Source organism: Cheilinus undulatus, linkage group 9 (assembly GCF_018320785.1).
Source record: "Cheilinus undulatus linkage group 9, ASM1832078v1, whole genome shotgun sequence".
NCBI classification, from domain to species: domain Eukaryota; kingdom Metazoa; phylum Chordata; class Actinopteri; order Labriformes; family Labridae; genus Cheilinus; species Cheilinus undulatus.
Window position 1 is genome coordinate 49,219,218 of NC_054873.1, and position 16,885 is coordinate 49,236,102.

The 16,885-nt window shown below is 37.6% G+C and overlaps 1 protein-coding gene across 2 annotated transcripts; it reads left to right on the plus strand.

Annotated features, from left to right (window-relative positions):
- Positions 1-1,570: 1,570 nt before the first annotated feature.
- Positions 1,571-13,395, plus strand: wee2 (WEE2 oocyte meiosis inhibiting kinase). Of its 2 annotated transcripts, none has more exons than XR_005992314.1 (12): positions 1,571-1,651; positions 3,362-3,700; positions 4,818-5,029; positions 6,848-6,905; positions 7,257-7,426; positions 7,521-7,642; positions 8,063-8,209; positions 11,431-11,529; positions 11,635-11,689; positions 12,171-12,341; positions 12,487-12,635; positions 12,917-13,054. XR_005992314.1 is itself a non-coding variant. In XM_041794754.1 (12 exons), exons 2-12 carry the CDS (start codon positions 3,371-3,373, stop codon positions 13,065-13,067), a joined length of 1,695 nt encoding a protein of 564 aa, XP_041650688.1. In that variant the 5' UTR covers positions 1,571-1,651; positions 3,362-3,370; the 3' UTR covers positions 13,068-13,395. The 2 variants fall into 2 exon arrangements, 1 of the variants encoding a protein (XP_041650688.1); XM_041794754.1 differs by having other exon boundaries at positions 11,604-11,689; positions 12,917-13,395.
- Positions 13,396-16,885: the final 3,490 nt, after the last annotated feature.

Sequence of the window (16,885 nt, forward strand, 5' to 3'; positions counted from 1 at the left end):
AGCATTCTGAGATAAAACTAAGAATTCTGACGACCCCCCCCCCCCCAAAAAAAAAAAAAAAAATCAGGACTTGGACGAAAAAAAAAGTCGGAATTGTGAGATTAAACTCCAAATATGGAAAGAAAAAGTCTGAAATTTTACAAAGAATTCAGAGTTTTGGCCAAAGAAAGACATTCTTAACTCAAACACTAAAGTCAAAATTCTGAAATTAAAAAACGTCAAATTTTTTATCGAGTAAACTGAAATCATTCTAAAACCAAAAATTACTGGGGTTGTTTTTGTTTGTTCTTGTAAATTTATGACTGTTTTAACCCCAAAAAACATATTTTTTTCCATTAAAGTATAAATTTATAACCTTGAAAAATTCACTTTTTTGTAAATTTACAACTTTCAAAACAAGTATTTTGCCTTTCAACCATAAACTTATAACATACTAAACTTAATAATAATAATAATAATTAAAAAAGGTTTCTAAACCTGCAAATTTTAAGATTTTTTTCCTCATAAATTTACAACTTTCTAAACTTGACAGATTGTATTTATTTACCCAGTTTATGACTTTGAAAACTGAAAATTTTGAGTTATTTTCCATAAAATCAACAGAACTTCTTAATATTTTGAAATTATCTTACCAGGGGCCCAAATTTGAAGTTATCTATTAGTCACCGTAAAGAAATTGATTCATTATTTTTCAGTGAGGGAAGGTCATTTTTTTGTGTCAACTGGTCCAAAACATTTCTACCAAAGGCTAATTTTGAATGGCTGGAGTGGCACATTTATCCACCGAATAAGGCTAACATATATTTAAAGCATTTATTTCTTTTTTGCTTGAGCTACGTTCAATGAGACCTTAAAATAAAAATTTCATTGGACACGCTGAGCTTTAGGTAGTGAAAATGGAAAAGCAGGATTTTAGGCTATTTTTCTTGCTAGCTAGCAACAAAATCCAGGTTATCTGTGAGCAGTTTTTATGGTTGGTTACGTCTGTGCACTTTGTGAGAACTTGGACTGCTAATTTAGAGCATTAAGACCATAAATGAAGGGTTTTTGTCACAAGGTTGATTATTTTATTAATATCAAAAAGGTTTTAGCACTATTCAGAATTCCTCAACTTTTGCTGTCCCATTCATTCAGACTTTCGTAGGTAAAAGTAAAAAAAAAAAAAACATGATGAAATCATTAAAACATGAAATTACAGCAACATAAGTATTTTCTTGTTTTTGATGCACAGGTTATCTTTCAATTTTACATCGATAGTTTGAGAAATGTATTATCTGCCTTGAAGATAGGAGGACAACCAAGACTATCCTACACTTTCCCGCCCATTTACGTGACGTCACACCAATGAGGTCATGCCGTTTTATCACGCAGTGTCCGAGTTTGGGCTCATGAAAAAAAAGTGGTTTTCTTTCATCAGTTGACAAAATAAACTTTTTTATTCAACGGTCCCGCAAAAGTTGTGTTTCACAAAACCTGGAAGAACCCCAATTACCAGCCTTTTCATAGCCCAGGTGTTCAAGGGCCCCTCATCCAATCAGAGAGCTCGGGGTCTTGACCCGGTAGCGAAGGTGTTTTAAACAGGAAGTCATTTACATACAGAGCGCGATATTCAAACAGGTACCCCGTGGAAGAGGCTGCGGCGAATTTTTCTGTGAGTATGAACTTCAAAAACAGAATTATCCCAAAAAAAAGTGAAATTGTGTTTTTTAAGCGTTGTGTGTCTCAGCATGTGAGAAAAATGAAGGTATAAAACACGTTAGGAAGATAAAGCCCAGCTTCACTGGCTCCAGTCCTCATGATTTTGATGGAGAGCGTCCTAAAAATCCATCTTTTAGTTAAAATGACTCATTGATAAAATAGTGAAACTCGTTTTGTGTGCAGAGAAAAATACCCGTAGGCCTCTGTGTGCAGCAAAAATATTGATTTATTCTTTTTTTTTTTTTTTTTTTTTTTTTTAAATACCTGCCAGGCTTTGTGGTAGCTGTCATGTTACTACTGAAACTTGGACTGAAATTTATCAGCATTTTAAAAACTGAAGCAACCAAAAATAGTCTGTAATTTCAAGGTAGATTGAGGGATTTTAAAGTGATAAAGAAAACTGACAATGTCTTTAGGGCTTACCTGCAAAATGAGTTACTAACTCCTAGTCCAACAGCTTCCCTTCAAGTTCATTTTTGTTCATCTGACGTCTGCATTTTTGTCAGCCAGTAAGTTCACATGCATACCATGTTGGTTTGTGACAATTACAAATGTAGAGAAGCCTGAGGGCATGAATAGTCGTGCAATGTGAAGCTGTCAAAACATTTGATCCTTAGATGTCTTTCGATGCCAAGTGGTTACTGTACAGTCAGTTATTTCAATGATCTGTACCACTGAAAATAGTAAGAGCTTTAAAAGCAAACCGAGTAAAGGATTAAGTCGTGTGTTCAACCAGAGGGCACCATGAGAAAGATGCAACTTGCACAAATACATTTGCAACGTTTCATTAGTTTGCATGCAACTATTGTTTGTTTAAAAACAAGAAAAAGTTGAGTCTCAAACCTTGATTCCCATGTGTTTTATGTGATTTTCAGGTTTTGCAGATTAAACAGATTATAAAGCTTTCTTACAGTCCTGGTAAAAATCAGACTATAGTGAAACTTGATTAGGCAACATAATCAACATAAATAGACATCTCAGGCATTCAATATTAAAGACCAAAACACTGTCCAAATTATACAGGATAATTCCTTATCGTTAGATGAAAGATACAATTATTTTAATGACAGATGAATGACAGATATGCATTTACCCAAAGTGTAAAAAAATAAGAAAAACAACACTGACTAAACATTACAAGTATACAGATTTTTCTATGCTGTAACATTACCAAAGTTTGGAGCAATTTAGACAGTGATCAGGAGTATGCTTGCAATTTTTAGTCAGTAAAAACCCAAGAAATGACCAAATTTTAGTGTTTAAGTTTTCAGTTTTGTTGCTGTTTTAATAAAATGGGTATCGATAGCCTTTTTTCATGTTAACTTTCAGTAATCCAACAATTTATCCAAAACATGCAGCTGGAGTTAGTCGAGTTTCTTGACGATATTTAGGTCTTCTTTCAAAAATAAACAGGCCTTGCAGACATGAGGTTAAACATCTTCAACAACTGTAATCATGTCTAGTTGCCCTTTTTGAATCAGTCTTTGGATAACTGAGAACCTCCACTGACATTTTATCACAATTATTTTAATATTCTGGTAACATGACAACCTTAATCCAAGTTCCCAGACTTAATGCAGTTCTGTTATCCAATGTTTAACCAAATTTAAAACTACTGAGAATTTATCCTGTGAAATCTAAAGGACATCTCTGCCAATCACAGGCCTGAAGCATGGCGACAGTGTTCGAAGGGATCAGCCAGCAGCTGGACTTCTCGAGCTGTGGAGAGGAGAGCAGCAGCAGCGACAACAGCTCCGATGACTGCCCCTTCATCATCAAAAGCCCCAGAATCCACAGTCCCAGGGTCCGCAGCCCCAGGGTCTGCAGTCCCAGGGTCCGCAGCCCCAGGGTCCATAGTCCCAGCTCTGCATGCAGGACGCCCAGGGTACAGCGCCATCGCAGCAGAAGCATCACCATACCGTCTCCTGTGCAATGCACCAGCCCCATTCCTTACGCTTCCTGGAGGAAACTGAGGCTCTGTGACTCTCCAAGCACACCGAAGGTGAGGAGTAATCCAACATTATTCTCCCTGTGGTTGTAGGAGTTTTTGACAGCGAGTATTCAGTCAGTATAAAACCAGTCGTACCAGATTTTGTGGCTTGGACAAAGTTGAATAAGAAATCACAAATGGCAGCATAATCCTGACTTAATTTTAATCCCACTTAAAGACAGAGGTGAAAGCAGCTTTGTTTCATTTTGACATATTCTAAGATCTGACTCTTCTCTTGCAATTTAGACAGAGAAAATGTATTCTCTCATTTTTCTCTACATTTTTTTCCTCATGAAATAGGTGTAGTTTGTATTGGTATTGGTATTTTTTGATACCATTTATTATTAAGATAATAAAGACTGCATCTGAAAATACCTAGTCCTGAAAAAAGTAGCACAAACATCAACAACTTTACTTTGCATCAACCTTGCAAAGCCGATGCATTGTCCAGATTCCATGTCTGTCATCAGGTGGATCCATCCAAAGCTTCAAGCTGATACACTTGTTCCCAGTCAGAGAATAACTGCACCAGTCAGCATCATTTGAGGAGGAAATGTTGAGTTAAAGCAACAGCAAGCCTGTAAAAATGGTGTCCGATAAAGAGATTAGCATGGATGCAGCTATAGCGGCAGTTTTGTCAGAACTGGACAAAATTTATTTAACAAAAGAGGAGCAAAGAACCACTCTGAAAACTTTTCATGGTAGAGAAGATGATTTTTGCTCTTCTCCTGACCAACTTCAGTAAGATTTTAATTTACAACTGGCTCCACTGATGGTGAACAAAGATAATAGCTTCCTGTTGAGCTTTATGGTACCTACAACATCACGTTTTGTCGCTCTTATTGACCAGTAATGGTTGTGACTGACTGTACATGCATCCTGAGGTTTATTTTGAAAGGTTCTTCCCTTGCCAAACATATCTACGATGGATGTGAAATAAATCCTATGCCATTGACACAGTGTCTGGCTACATGATCTCAGTGCTGATCAAAATGATGGTGATTATCATTACAGCTGAAATGACAGTAAATGACAGTGTCATCTGCACACATTTGAAGTCATTAAAAAGTGCTTAGGTTTCATTTTATTTTCTGTGATCTAAATTATGTCTGTGTCCTTCCTCCTGCAGAGTCTCCTCTCCAAAGCGTCCCAGCCGTACTCCAGCACAAAGCTAAGCCGCCATCAGCGAACGCTGTGTTTCGTCTCGGCGGCTGCTGCTAACCACGTCCAGGCGCCGTCCGTCAACGTGAATCCTTTCACCCCCGACACAGTCCGCAGGAGCAGCGAGCAGCAGAGGAGGATGAGTTTTAGGAGCGATGATGACGACGATTACGGGCGCAGGTAATGACTGCTGTCAGGTATTGTATGTCTGCACAGTTGTGATGCATTCTCCTCACTTTTTAGACTTTTTTTATATATATATTTGTAAAATGAATGTAGAACATCTCACATCAGAGGGGAACCAGTCCACTTATTATTAGTTATTTATATCAATATACAAGTACATCTAAAAATAGTAGAATATAGTGAAAAGGTATTTTTTTCCTTTTTATTTATATCAAAAGGTTAAGCTTACATATTTTCAAGGTAGATCACACACAAAGTGAAATATTTCAAGACTTTTTTTGTTCTAGTCTTGAAGATTACAGCTCACAAAAAACACTCCAAATAGAATATAGTGGAAAAGTCCAATTCTGGTCAGTTATGAGCCTTTATTCCCCACCCTGGTTCACTACACACAACCACAATCATGTAGAAGACAGCTAACTTTTTCAGAAGACAATCACTGACACCCTCCATCAGGAGGGTAAGCCACAGAAGGTCACTGCTAAAGGTCAGGCTGTTATTAGAGCAGGGCTGTCAAACTCAATTATAGTGGGGGCCCAAATCTGAATTTAGGTCTAACCTGAGGGCCCAACAGGGTAAACATTTTTGTTATTTAAATTTTAACCTTAAAACGTAAACATAATTTTCACAGGTAATTACTAAGGGGGAAAACTGATGATAAATGAATTTGAGATTTTTTTAGAGTCAAAATGATAAGTTTAAAGGCTCAAAATCTGAGATAAAATGTAAAATAGTTCAAAAGGTCAGAACACAAAACAAAAGTCAAAATAATGTTTTCAAAAGGCAAATATATGAGATGGAAAGTAAAAATCGTGAGTTTAAAGGTCAAAATATGAGATAAATCCAAAACCATGTTTTAAATTCTAAACATGAGATAAAATTCAAAGTCATGAGTTAAAAAAGTCAAAATATGGGATCAAAAGTCAAAATTAGTCGTTAAAAAGGGCAAAAGTATGAGATCAAATTTGAAATTATGAGCTTAAAATTTCAAATGATGACTTGAAATTCAAAATTGAAATCTAAAAGTTCACAATATGAGACAAAAAGTCAAAATCCTAATTTTAGGTCGTAAATTTAAGATGCAAATTGAAAATATTAAATGAAAACAAATTCATATGCCTCCCTCATTCCTTACTTTCTTAATATTTTACACTTTACTTTTTCAAAGTTTTATGATTTAAAGAATATTTTTAATCTTCAAGGTTACATTTTTATTTCCATACTGGAGGAAATCTGCAGACCTCAGACCTGTGGGCCAGTTCTCATTAAAATATGACATGATCTTGTGGGCTGGGTAAAACTGCAGCACGGGCCGGATTTGGCCCCCGGTCCTCAAGTTTGACACCCCTGTCTTAGAGGCTGTATCAGAGCAGATTCATGGAAGGCTTTCAGGAGATTGTCAAACAAAGCAGATTCAAGAACTTAGGGGAGCTTCACAAGGACTGGACTGAGACTGTCTACTACTAATGTTTACTAGACTCATATCAAAGTTTATATTTCTGGTGTGTTAAATTCTTTACAGACAAAAATATCCAGATACACAGTCCATGCTGTAACACCATTAAGCTAAAACATATAAATTTTGGCCCGTATCACCCAGCTCTACTTGTAATATGAAAGGTTCTTTAATTGGCAAACATTGAAGCCTCTGTGGGTTTCTAAATCCACCACACAGTTCTCAAAGGGGAAAATGAAAGAGCAGCTATCTCCATCTTTGAGCATTAAGTGCCTTCAAATACAGACGGGACTTTTTAATCCCTCTCTGATTCTGAGTGTATTAAGGTCTAAAGGCCCTTTTTTCATCTCTGGCAGGTTGAAACACAGTTTAACGTCATCTGAGGAGGATGATGAAGCCTTTCTCCCACCAAAGGTACGGTTATTTTTATCTCTGCTTTCTGCTGGATCTAACCCTCCCTCTCTGATGCTTCTGATATGGTTTCATCATCAGGCTTTGTCATCTTCTGCCGCCTCCTCACTTGTTGTTCTGTCCAAAATTGCACGCTGCCAGTTCTACTTCCGGGATATCTCTGAGGGATCTCCGACAAAAGCTCTGTCAGAGCGTTTTCCTCATGGAAGAGCTACCATATTTGGTGAAGCACCAAAGAAAACCGGCCCAGATCTCCCAACTGTGATCAAACTCCAGCCCGAGCTCTCTGACGTGTATCTCCTCTTTTAGACATGTTTCTCACCATAAGGCGCTGTCTGTCTGTTTCTATGGCAGAGGCGAGCCGTCCAGGCCTTCATGCTGTCGCGCTATGAGAGCGAGTTCCTAGAGCTGGAGTGCATCGGCGTGGGCGAGTTCGGGGCAGTTTATAAGTGCGTGAAGAGGCTGGACGGTTGCTTGTACGCCATCAAGCGCTCTCACCGACCCCTGGCAGGCTCGGCCAATGAGTGAGTCAGCTGCAGCAGGTCACCAGAACCGCACTGAGGTTTTTTATAAATTCATGAACTGATCAGGTTTATTTCTGTTTTCATGTCCTCTCAGGCAGCTGGCCCTAAAGGAAGTGTACGCACATGCTGTCCTCGGACACCACCCACATGTTGTCCGCTATTATTCAGCATGGGCAGAGGAGCATCACATGATCATCCAGAACGAGTACTGCGATGGTAGGTCTCCTCCTCATTTAAAGCTCTGAGTAATCAGATCACACGATAGGAGACAAACATGACACGTGAGAAAACACGGTATATGATAACTATGAAGCACTGGTGGAGAGATATTTATGGTAAGTCTGGAAAATGCATACTTAAGTAAGTAAATAAATGACTTCCTCTCTATATGTGAAGAATTTTATCACTTCATCCAAGTGAGAGTTTGTGTATCAGGTATTGTGTTCAGAAAAAGCCTATGCCAGCACAGGGGCATGAAAATAACTGGGTCATCAAAGCAAAAAATCAAATAGCTAAAATTAATGTTTAGTGTTTTCTTGTCCACTCTACATGGCTTGGGGGTATCTTCTAAGCTGGCTTTTTACAAAATACAGTAAATACTTGAATTCTGATGCTGTCTTTTTGTGTTTGGGTTAGGAGGAAGTCTGAACGATGCCATCCTGAAGAAGGAGCTGCATGGCGAGGGGTTCTCAGAGGCTCAGCTGAAGGATCTGCTCTTACAGGTTTCTATGGGGCTCAAATACATCCACAGCTCCGGCCTGGTACACCTGGACATCAAACCAAGTACGTCCACCCGCATTTGTAACAGAGCCTAGCATAAGGGTTTTAGTCACAGCATTCACTTTTATTCAAACCTTTTTAGTCTCTAAAAGCACTGAGGTTTCTCTCTTGTCCAATGACATTTTAGTGCACATGCCATCATGCTGGCTCATGAGTTTCACATGTGCCAGCTGAAGTTAAAACAGAGCTTTTCAGAGTGTATGGTAGTCTGATCTGCAGATGAATCCCACAGCTGTTTAGAGGGTGCTGCCATCTTGTGGTGCTAGCAAAGAAAGTTGCCTTAGTCAAGGAATCTAAAAGTTTTTCCACACTGATTATTGTCAAACAAGCTGATCGCTCACATGCACTGCCACTTGGCACTGATAATAAATGGTTTTGCTATAAAAAGATGATAAGTTAAAAACTCAAAGTCTGAGAAAAAAGTCAAACTTTTAAGTTTAAAAGGTAAAAACATGACATTCAAAGTCAAAATAATGAATGTTCAAAGTCAAAAACTGAGATAAAATTCAAAATCATAATTTTTAAGAGTCAAAATATGAGGTAAACATCAAAATTATGAGTTTAAAATGTCAAAATATGAATAAATTAAAAATCGTGATTTTTAAAGGTTAAAAACTGAGATAAAAGTTAAAGTTAGGGGTTGAAAAAGATCAGAATGTGAAATAAAAGTCAAAATCATGATTTTAAAAGGTAAAACACTGAGATAAAATTAAAAACCATCAGTTTTCAAGGTAAGAATGATGAGATAAAAGTCCAAATTCAGAGTTCATAAAGGTCAAAACATGAGATAAAGGTTAAAATCATGACTTTAAAAGGTCAAAATAGGATTTAAAATGTAAAATTATGAATCTAAAAGGTAAAAATATGAGATAAAAAGTCCAAGTTATGAGATGTAAGGGTTAAAATGTGAAATAAAAAGTCAAAACCATAACCTTTAGTCATGACTGACTTTTTATCAAGGTTTCTACTATTTACTTTTTCTCATTTTTATGATGCAGCAAGGATTTTATAAATCATCAAGGTTAAGATTACATTTTTATACTGGAGGAAATCTGCAGACCTCAAACTGGTGGGCCAGTTTTGATAAAAATATCATATGATCTGGTGGGCCGGGTATAACTGCACCACGGGCCAGATCTTGCCCCTGGGCCTTGAATTTGACACCCCTGACATATAGAACTGCTGAATAAAACTCCTTGTATTTATTGTAATATCAGAGATAGAAATACACATATTTTTGATGGTTTCAATAAATTTAAAGTATCCTGTCTTGTTTGCAAAATGCAATCAAAAAGGTAAAAGTAAGGTTTCAAACCAACAAGCTCTTCCTCAGACTTGCAAAAAAATCTGTATTTACATCTAGGGAGAGGATGTTGGCTTACAATCTATGCATGTTTAAAATGATAATGGTGATGTAGACCGGTTAAAAGAGAGCCAGCTTAGTGACTTCAGGCTCAACAGAGCAGATTTACCCTCTAATCTTGCTTTGCACCTCCTATAAGCATTAGATGTGGATAAGACCTACAGTCATGAACGAAAATATTGGCACCCCTGGAATTTTTCCAGAAAATACATCATTTCTTCCAGAAATTGTTGCAATCAACAAATGTTTTTGGTATACACATGTTTATGTCCTTCATGTGCATTGGAACAACACAAAAAATCCGAAGAAAAAAGACAAAATTGACATAATTTTACACAAAACTCAAAAATAGGCCAGACAAAATTGTTGGCACCCTCAACTTAATATTTGGTTGCACAACCTCGGAAAAAAATAACTGAAACCAATCACCTCCTATAACCATCGACAAGCTTATTACACCTCTCAGCTGGAATTTTGGACCACTCTTCTTCTGCAAACTGCTCCAGGTCTCTCAGATTTGAAGGGTGCTTCTTGCAACAGCAGTTCTGAGATCTCTCCATAGGTGTTCAATGAGATTTAGATCTGGACTCATTGCTGGCCACTTCAGAACTCTCCAGCTTTGTCTCCAACCATTTCTTGGTGCTTTTTGAGGAATGTTTGGGGTCGTTGTCCTGCTGGAACACCCATGACCTCTGACCCAGACCCAGCTTTCTGACACTAGGCCCTACATTGCGGCCCAAAATCTTTTGATAGTCTCCAGATTTCATGATTCCTTGCACAGTCAAGGCACCCAGTGCCAGAGGCAGAAAAACAATCCTAAAACACCCTTGAACCTCCACCATGTTTGACTGTAGGTACTGTGTTCTTTTCTTTGTAGGCCTCATTCTGTTTTCTGTAAACAGTAGAATGACCTGCTTTTCCAAAAAGCTCTACCTTAGTCTCATCTGTCCACAAAATGTTCTCCCAGAAGGATTGAGGCTTACTCAGGTACATTTTTGCAAACTCCAGTCTGGCTTTTTTGTGTCTTTTTGTCAGCAGTGGAGTTCTCCTCGGTCTCCTGCCATAGCACTTCATCTCATTCAGATGACCGCGTATGGTCCCAGCTGACACTTTTGCTGACACTTTGAGTCTGCAGGACAGCCTGAATTTGTGTGGAAGTTGACTGAGGATGTTTATCCACCATTCCAACTATCCTGCCTTCATTCTTTTGTCAATTTTTCTCTTCTGTCCACGTCCAGGGAGATTAGCCACAGCTCCATGGGTTATAAACTTCTTGATTATATTACACACAGTGGACAAAGGAATTTCTAGATCTCTGGAGATGGTCTTTAACCTTGAGATTGTTCATATTTTTCCACAATTTTGTTTCCTAAGTCCTCAGACAATTCTGGGCTCTTCTTTCTCCTCTCCATGCCTGGTGTGACACACACAGACACACAACACAAAGGCTGAGTCAACTTTTAGACATTCTAACTGGCTTCAGGTGTGATTTCTAGATCGCCAGCACCTGTTACTGCCACAGGTGAGTTTAAATGAGTATCACATGCTGGGAATAAAATGATTTACCCACAGTTTTAAAAGGGGGGCAATAATGTTGTCCGGCCCATTTTTTGAGTTTTGTGTAAAATTATGCTGATTTTGTCTTTTTTCTTTGGATTTTTTGTGTTGTTCCAATGCACATGAAGGAAATAAACATGTGTATACCAAAAACATTTGTAATTGCAACAATTTCTGTGAGAAATGGTGTATTTTCTGGAAAAATTCCAGGGGTGCCAATATTTTCATCCATGATTGTATGTCACACATTAAGTAATAGTCCAGTGCCTACAGAATGACCTTCATGTTATGTGTGTCTCTTCAGGTAATATATTTATCTGCCAGCGCTCCAGCTCCAGTGCAGCCGGCGAGAGCGAGGAGGAGGAGGATGGAAGCTCTTCAGCAGGCGTCATTTACAAAATAGGTACTGTATTTTATTTAATATTTATATTTAGTCAGCTTTCTACCTTTTAGATAAATGCTCTCTGTCTCCTACAGGTGATCTGGGTCATGTCACTTCCATAAACAGCCCTCAAGTCGAGGAAGGGGACAGCCGCTTTCTGGCCAGCGAGGTCCTGCAAGAGGTAAAAATATTTCAGACATTCTGAGAAGGTAGAGGATTTTAATACTCAAGTAAAAGTGAAGCTGCTTTGATTACATTTGTGCAAAAACGACAGTACAAACATGTTTAATTACAGAGAAAGCCTCATAATAAAGTGAAATGCAGCTTCAAATTCTTGATGTGATGTGGAATCTTTCTCCTGTTTTGTGCAGCCTACCATCTAAAAACATGAGCCCGATAACAGCTGGTTTCACATTATTGACAGGAAGCTTGGACCTTCCCTTTCTGACATTTTATTCCTGTCTTTCTGACTCAGGAATTATTGCTATTTAAAAGTAGTAAAGTATGATACTCTCCCCAGAATACACTGATTAAAAGTTAAATCACTACTTTTCAATAATCTAAAACTTTCCGACACTTTTGGACCCAAACAAAAAAGATTCTGTTGTATCTGTGTGGTTGTTGTCTCTACTCAGTATTTCAGTTGTTTTGATGCCCTGCAGGATTACAGCCAGCTCCCAAAGGCAGACATCTTTGCTCTGGGCCTTACGGTGCTGCGAGCAGCCGGCGCTCCCCCTCTGCCCCAAAATGGAGACGAGTGGCACAGCCTCAGACGGGGGGAGCTCCCCAGACTGCCACAGGAGCTGTCGTCTCCCTTTAAAAGCCTTCTTCAGGTGCTCTTTGTAATTAGGATTATTAAGTATCGAGTGCTTTGCTGATACTCAGTTTAAATGTTTGGTTATTGAGTTTCCAGCATGTAAAAACCACTTCAATGACTCCTATCTAAAGCAGTTCTTGTCAAAAACTCCATCTTTCCAGTCGTTACTGGATCCAGATCTGACCAAGCGGCCGTCCACCAGAGAGCTGTGCAAGCACACAGTCTTGAGGGAGGAGCGGACCGGGCGGCTGGCTGCTCAGCTACGCAGAGAACTGAACGTGGAGAAGTTCAGGACAGCCATGCTTGAAAAGTAAGACCATGAAGAATCTGCTTCAAGGTTTCTGACCCAGTTTCATCTTCACTGAATTTTAAAGAACAATGAAGAAGTTTGCCTGCAATTTTTGATCTCTTCATCCCTCTCTGATGCCAGTGTTTCACGAAATAGATGTTGTTTCCTTACTTTGCATCCATATCCACGTGTAAACACTGGAGATTGCATCATTTTTTTAAACCTGGTAGCAAAAAAAGCATCCAAGTATTTGACAAACCCAGACAGTCAAGTTCAAAGCACGGCTGTATTTCTTTCTGCAGGGAGCTGGAGGAGGCTCGTCAGGCAGCTCTGTCACCGAGGCAGAACCTCTCTTTGGGGCTGAAATCCTCAGCGAAGATGGGCTCTCTGCCCAAGACGGGAAGGAGGCTTGTTGGTAGGAAGACTGCACGCTCCATGAGTTTTGGTTGCTAAGTGAAAGTCTGAAATCTGATGGAGGCTCACATGCTGCTCTGAAGCAACGTGACTGCATCCAGGTTAGATTAAATCCAGCAGGTTTACATGGGTTTGTCTGAACTGAATGAAATAACTGCATGGACAATCCTAAGAGTGTTGTATTTGCAGTGGAGAGGATGTGGTTTGTTTTAAAGACATGAATCACTGATCGCAGTGGTTCTGAAGAAATATTCACACTATAACACTTAAAGTCATTTTAACTGTTTGTAACTTCTGCATGCCTCTAACCTTCAACCATGCATGGACTTGTTTTTTTTAACTGTAAATAAACTTTTAAAGCATTTTATCATATGGATCGTCCTTTTTCTAATTTATCCTTAAACTTGGTTGTGATGCGAGTCACATGGTTGGCGAAATGTTCAATAACTTTAATGGCACCTTAGATTTGGTTACTTAATGATAATTGTGCAAAAGAAAATTGGTCAATCTAAATCTGTTAGATAAAACCAGTGAAAAGGAGAGCTCGTCAAATTTTGCAAAAACAAACTACTTAATACAGTCTAAATAGCTGAAAAACATTGGAAACTTTCCAGTAAGGAAATGTTACCATTCTTTTGGACAGTGTGCAGGAGTTTCCTTGCAAAATGTGTTTGATTTTTGATACTTTTTGGATAGTAAATGTTTCAGAACAAAAGAGTGTACTATATTTTATTTATTTATAGCAGGGGTGTCAAACTCATTCACAGCAGGGGACGAATTCTGGATTCAGGTCTAACCTGAGGGCCTAACAGGGTCGATATTTAACCATAAACTGTCAACTTTTATTCACCAGTAATAAAATATAACGAAAAAAGGCAGCACTGTTTTAATTTTTTTTTAAATGAAGTTTAAAGGCTCACAATCTGAGAAAAGTAAATTTATTAGTTCTAAAAGGGCAAAACATGAAATTGAAAAATAATGGCTTTGAAAGGCAAATATATAAAAAAGGAACTCAAAACCATGAGTTTAAAAGGTGAAAATAAAAAACTAAATTTGTGATTGTGAAATTAAAAGTCAAATTATGATTCAAAATTTTAAATTGTGAGTCTAAAAGGCCAAAGTTTGGAGTTGAAAATATGAGATAAAATACAAAATAATTGGTTAAAAAGGTCAAAATATGACTTAAAAATTAGAATTATGAATCTTAAAGCTCAATTTTATAGGAGAAGTCAAATTTTTGAGTTGAAATGCTCAAAGTATGAAATTAAAAGTCAAAATCCTAAGTTTGAGTCCTAATTGTGAGATGCAAAATTGAAAATATGAAATTAATACATAAATTAATTTCTTTTCCCACATTTCTGGCTTCTTATCTGAATATTTTTACCCCTTACTCTTTCAGATTTTATTACTTAACAAGGACATCTTAAATCACCAAGGATAAGTTCACATTTTTATACTTGAGGAAATCTGCAGACCTCAGACTGATGGGCCAGTTATAACAGAAATATGAGATCATCTTGGGGGCCGGATTTGGCCCCTGGGCCTTGAGTTTGACACCCCTGATTTATAGTGTCAAAATGTACCAAAGCTTTCTAAAGACTACATCTACTTCATGAGATTGGTTCTTTCTTCTCCTGTGCACCCAGAGGCGTAGCACAGGGGGAAAAAGGGTACTGATTACCTGGGCCCACAGTAGGGAGGGGCCCTTAAGGAGCCTGCAATGAAAAGTGTGTTTCTATCTATTTGTATTTAGTAATTAGTGTCATTATTGAATCAAAAGCGACAAAATGAATTGGTCAACAGACTGAAATTTGTATCAAATAGAGTAAAATAAACACTGGGGGGCCTTTGCTCCTCCCTTAAAAATGTCCATATGGTATAGTCCAGCACTGCGAAATAAAGCAAGTAAATTCAGTGTAACCATAGTAAAAATATTGCTCTTAAATTGGGAAATTATGCTTCAAAAATAAATTAAATTGCAAATATATTTTTAAAAATGATGCAAATGATGAGGCTGTGTAATATTCTTTCCGGGGGCCCAGACTCTGTGAATTGCACAAAAAACTGGAAATATTTCAGTGAATAAACATTTCTAATATGTTTGTGAAATTCTGACTGTATTCAGGCGTTTTTTGTTTTTCTTTTGCAATTTTACTACTTGAAACGAGAAATTATTTTTTGCAATATTATAAAAAAGCTGTCAAATTCTTGATGCCTTTTACTTTGATTCTTGTTTCTTAACCCACATGTTTTAAAACAAATTAATCTGTTATTCTCAATGATTGATGGTGTCAAAAAGCAGTTAAGTTTAAGTAAAATGTCCAGGTCATAAGATGGGTTTCAGATTCAAAATCTTGCTGGTATTTTCTGACGTTTATCCAAGCTGCCAGCATTTTTTTAGAGGTTTAAAACAGTAAATTTCCCTTAGGTCAGCTTACTGGAACTGTTTTTTTTTTTTATGTTGTAAACCAAGGTGTCAAACTTTTCATTCGTCTTCTGAATGATAATCATTGTCATTTTATTGACTATAGCAGCGAAAAGAGGCTTTTCAAAAGTAGACAGAGAAATGTAGGATTAAATGGGTATAAATAAAGTTTTATTTCTAAAATCAAACTGAAGTTTGTCTAACATCGTGGACAACCCTACTAAGAAATCCAACAAACTTTCCTGACCTGAACGACAGCAGGGACTTTCCAGTATCCTGATGCTTCTCTTATCTGTAACAGCAGCCAACAGTATGGCTCTCAGTTTGATGGTAACGGGAAAAAACAAGGAAGTGTAAGCTAATCTACTGTCAATATACTTTTTTCTTTCTCAGTAGGTCACGAAATTACCCTGTTTGGTTTAACGTTTCTATTCCTTTTTATCTGCGGAAAGTTACTGATTTAAAAAAAAATCAAAAATCAATTACCAACTAAGATTAATTTGATTTGTCGAAGCTGTAATAAACTGTAACATTTAAAGATATACTGTCTTTACGATAGACTTTCGGTTTAATGTGTCATCTTAATGGGAATTCTCCTGGTAAAATAAATGTTAAATAAAGAATAGAAATAAAGATATTAGTGCAATAATTGTCAGTAAAACCTCTATAAGGGAAATGTCAGTAAGCGAACAGTCGAAAACAGTTCTGTGAACTCCGAGAAACCGAGGGAAACGTGAGTGTTAGGATTTGTTTTTAAAGGTGACACTGATTACCGATGTTGATGAACGCACCACGATGCCTTTACGTACCCACCCTCTTGTTTAACCAGTGTTGGACACAATAAAGCTCCTCAGTTGTTTGTATGCAGCTCAGCGTTTTATTATCTGCACAGGCCTGGCGGCATGAGGCATCAGTAACTTTAAGAAGCTGAAATTTAAAATACAAGGAGCAAGAAACGAATGTAAGTACGAGCTATGCTCCAAACACTGTATTAGCTTTAACGTTAGTATTTTGAACGTTAATTTTGATTTTTATATCGTAACTTTATTAGACGGAGGGCGGTTAAAGTCGCCCCTGTGGTAACTAGTGTCTCAGAAGGATTCTTCTGTGAGTGTTGTGGTTATAACGAAAGCTGAAACCCAGTATTCATCGTAGATACCTCTTCGTTAAATGTTTTCTTCGAGAAATATCTATTAATACGTTTTCATTCAATTTTATTTGATGTTACGCAGAAAAACAGTACAAACGACTCGAAGTCAGTCACCAGTTAACACAGTTACTAATAACACCGTAACACCCACAGCGGTTAGCATTAGCTTATCTTTTAGCGCGTTTATAAATCATATCGAACCATCTGAATTTATAGCGTAAATGCTAAAAGGGATACGTTTTTAGCAACTTTTCCGTGTTAATGCCCCGCCTGTTTTCACTT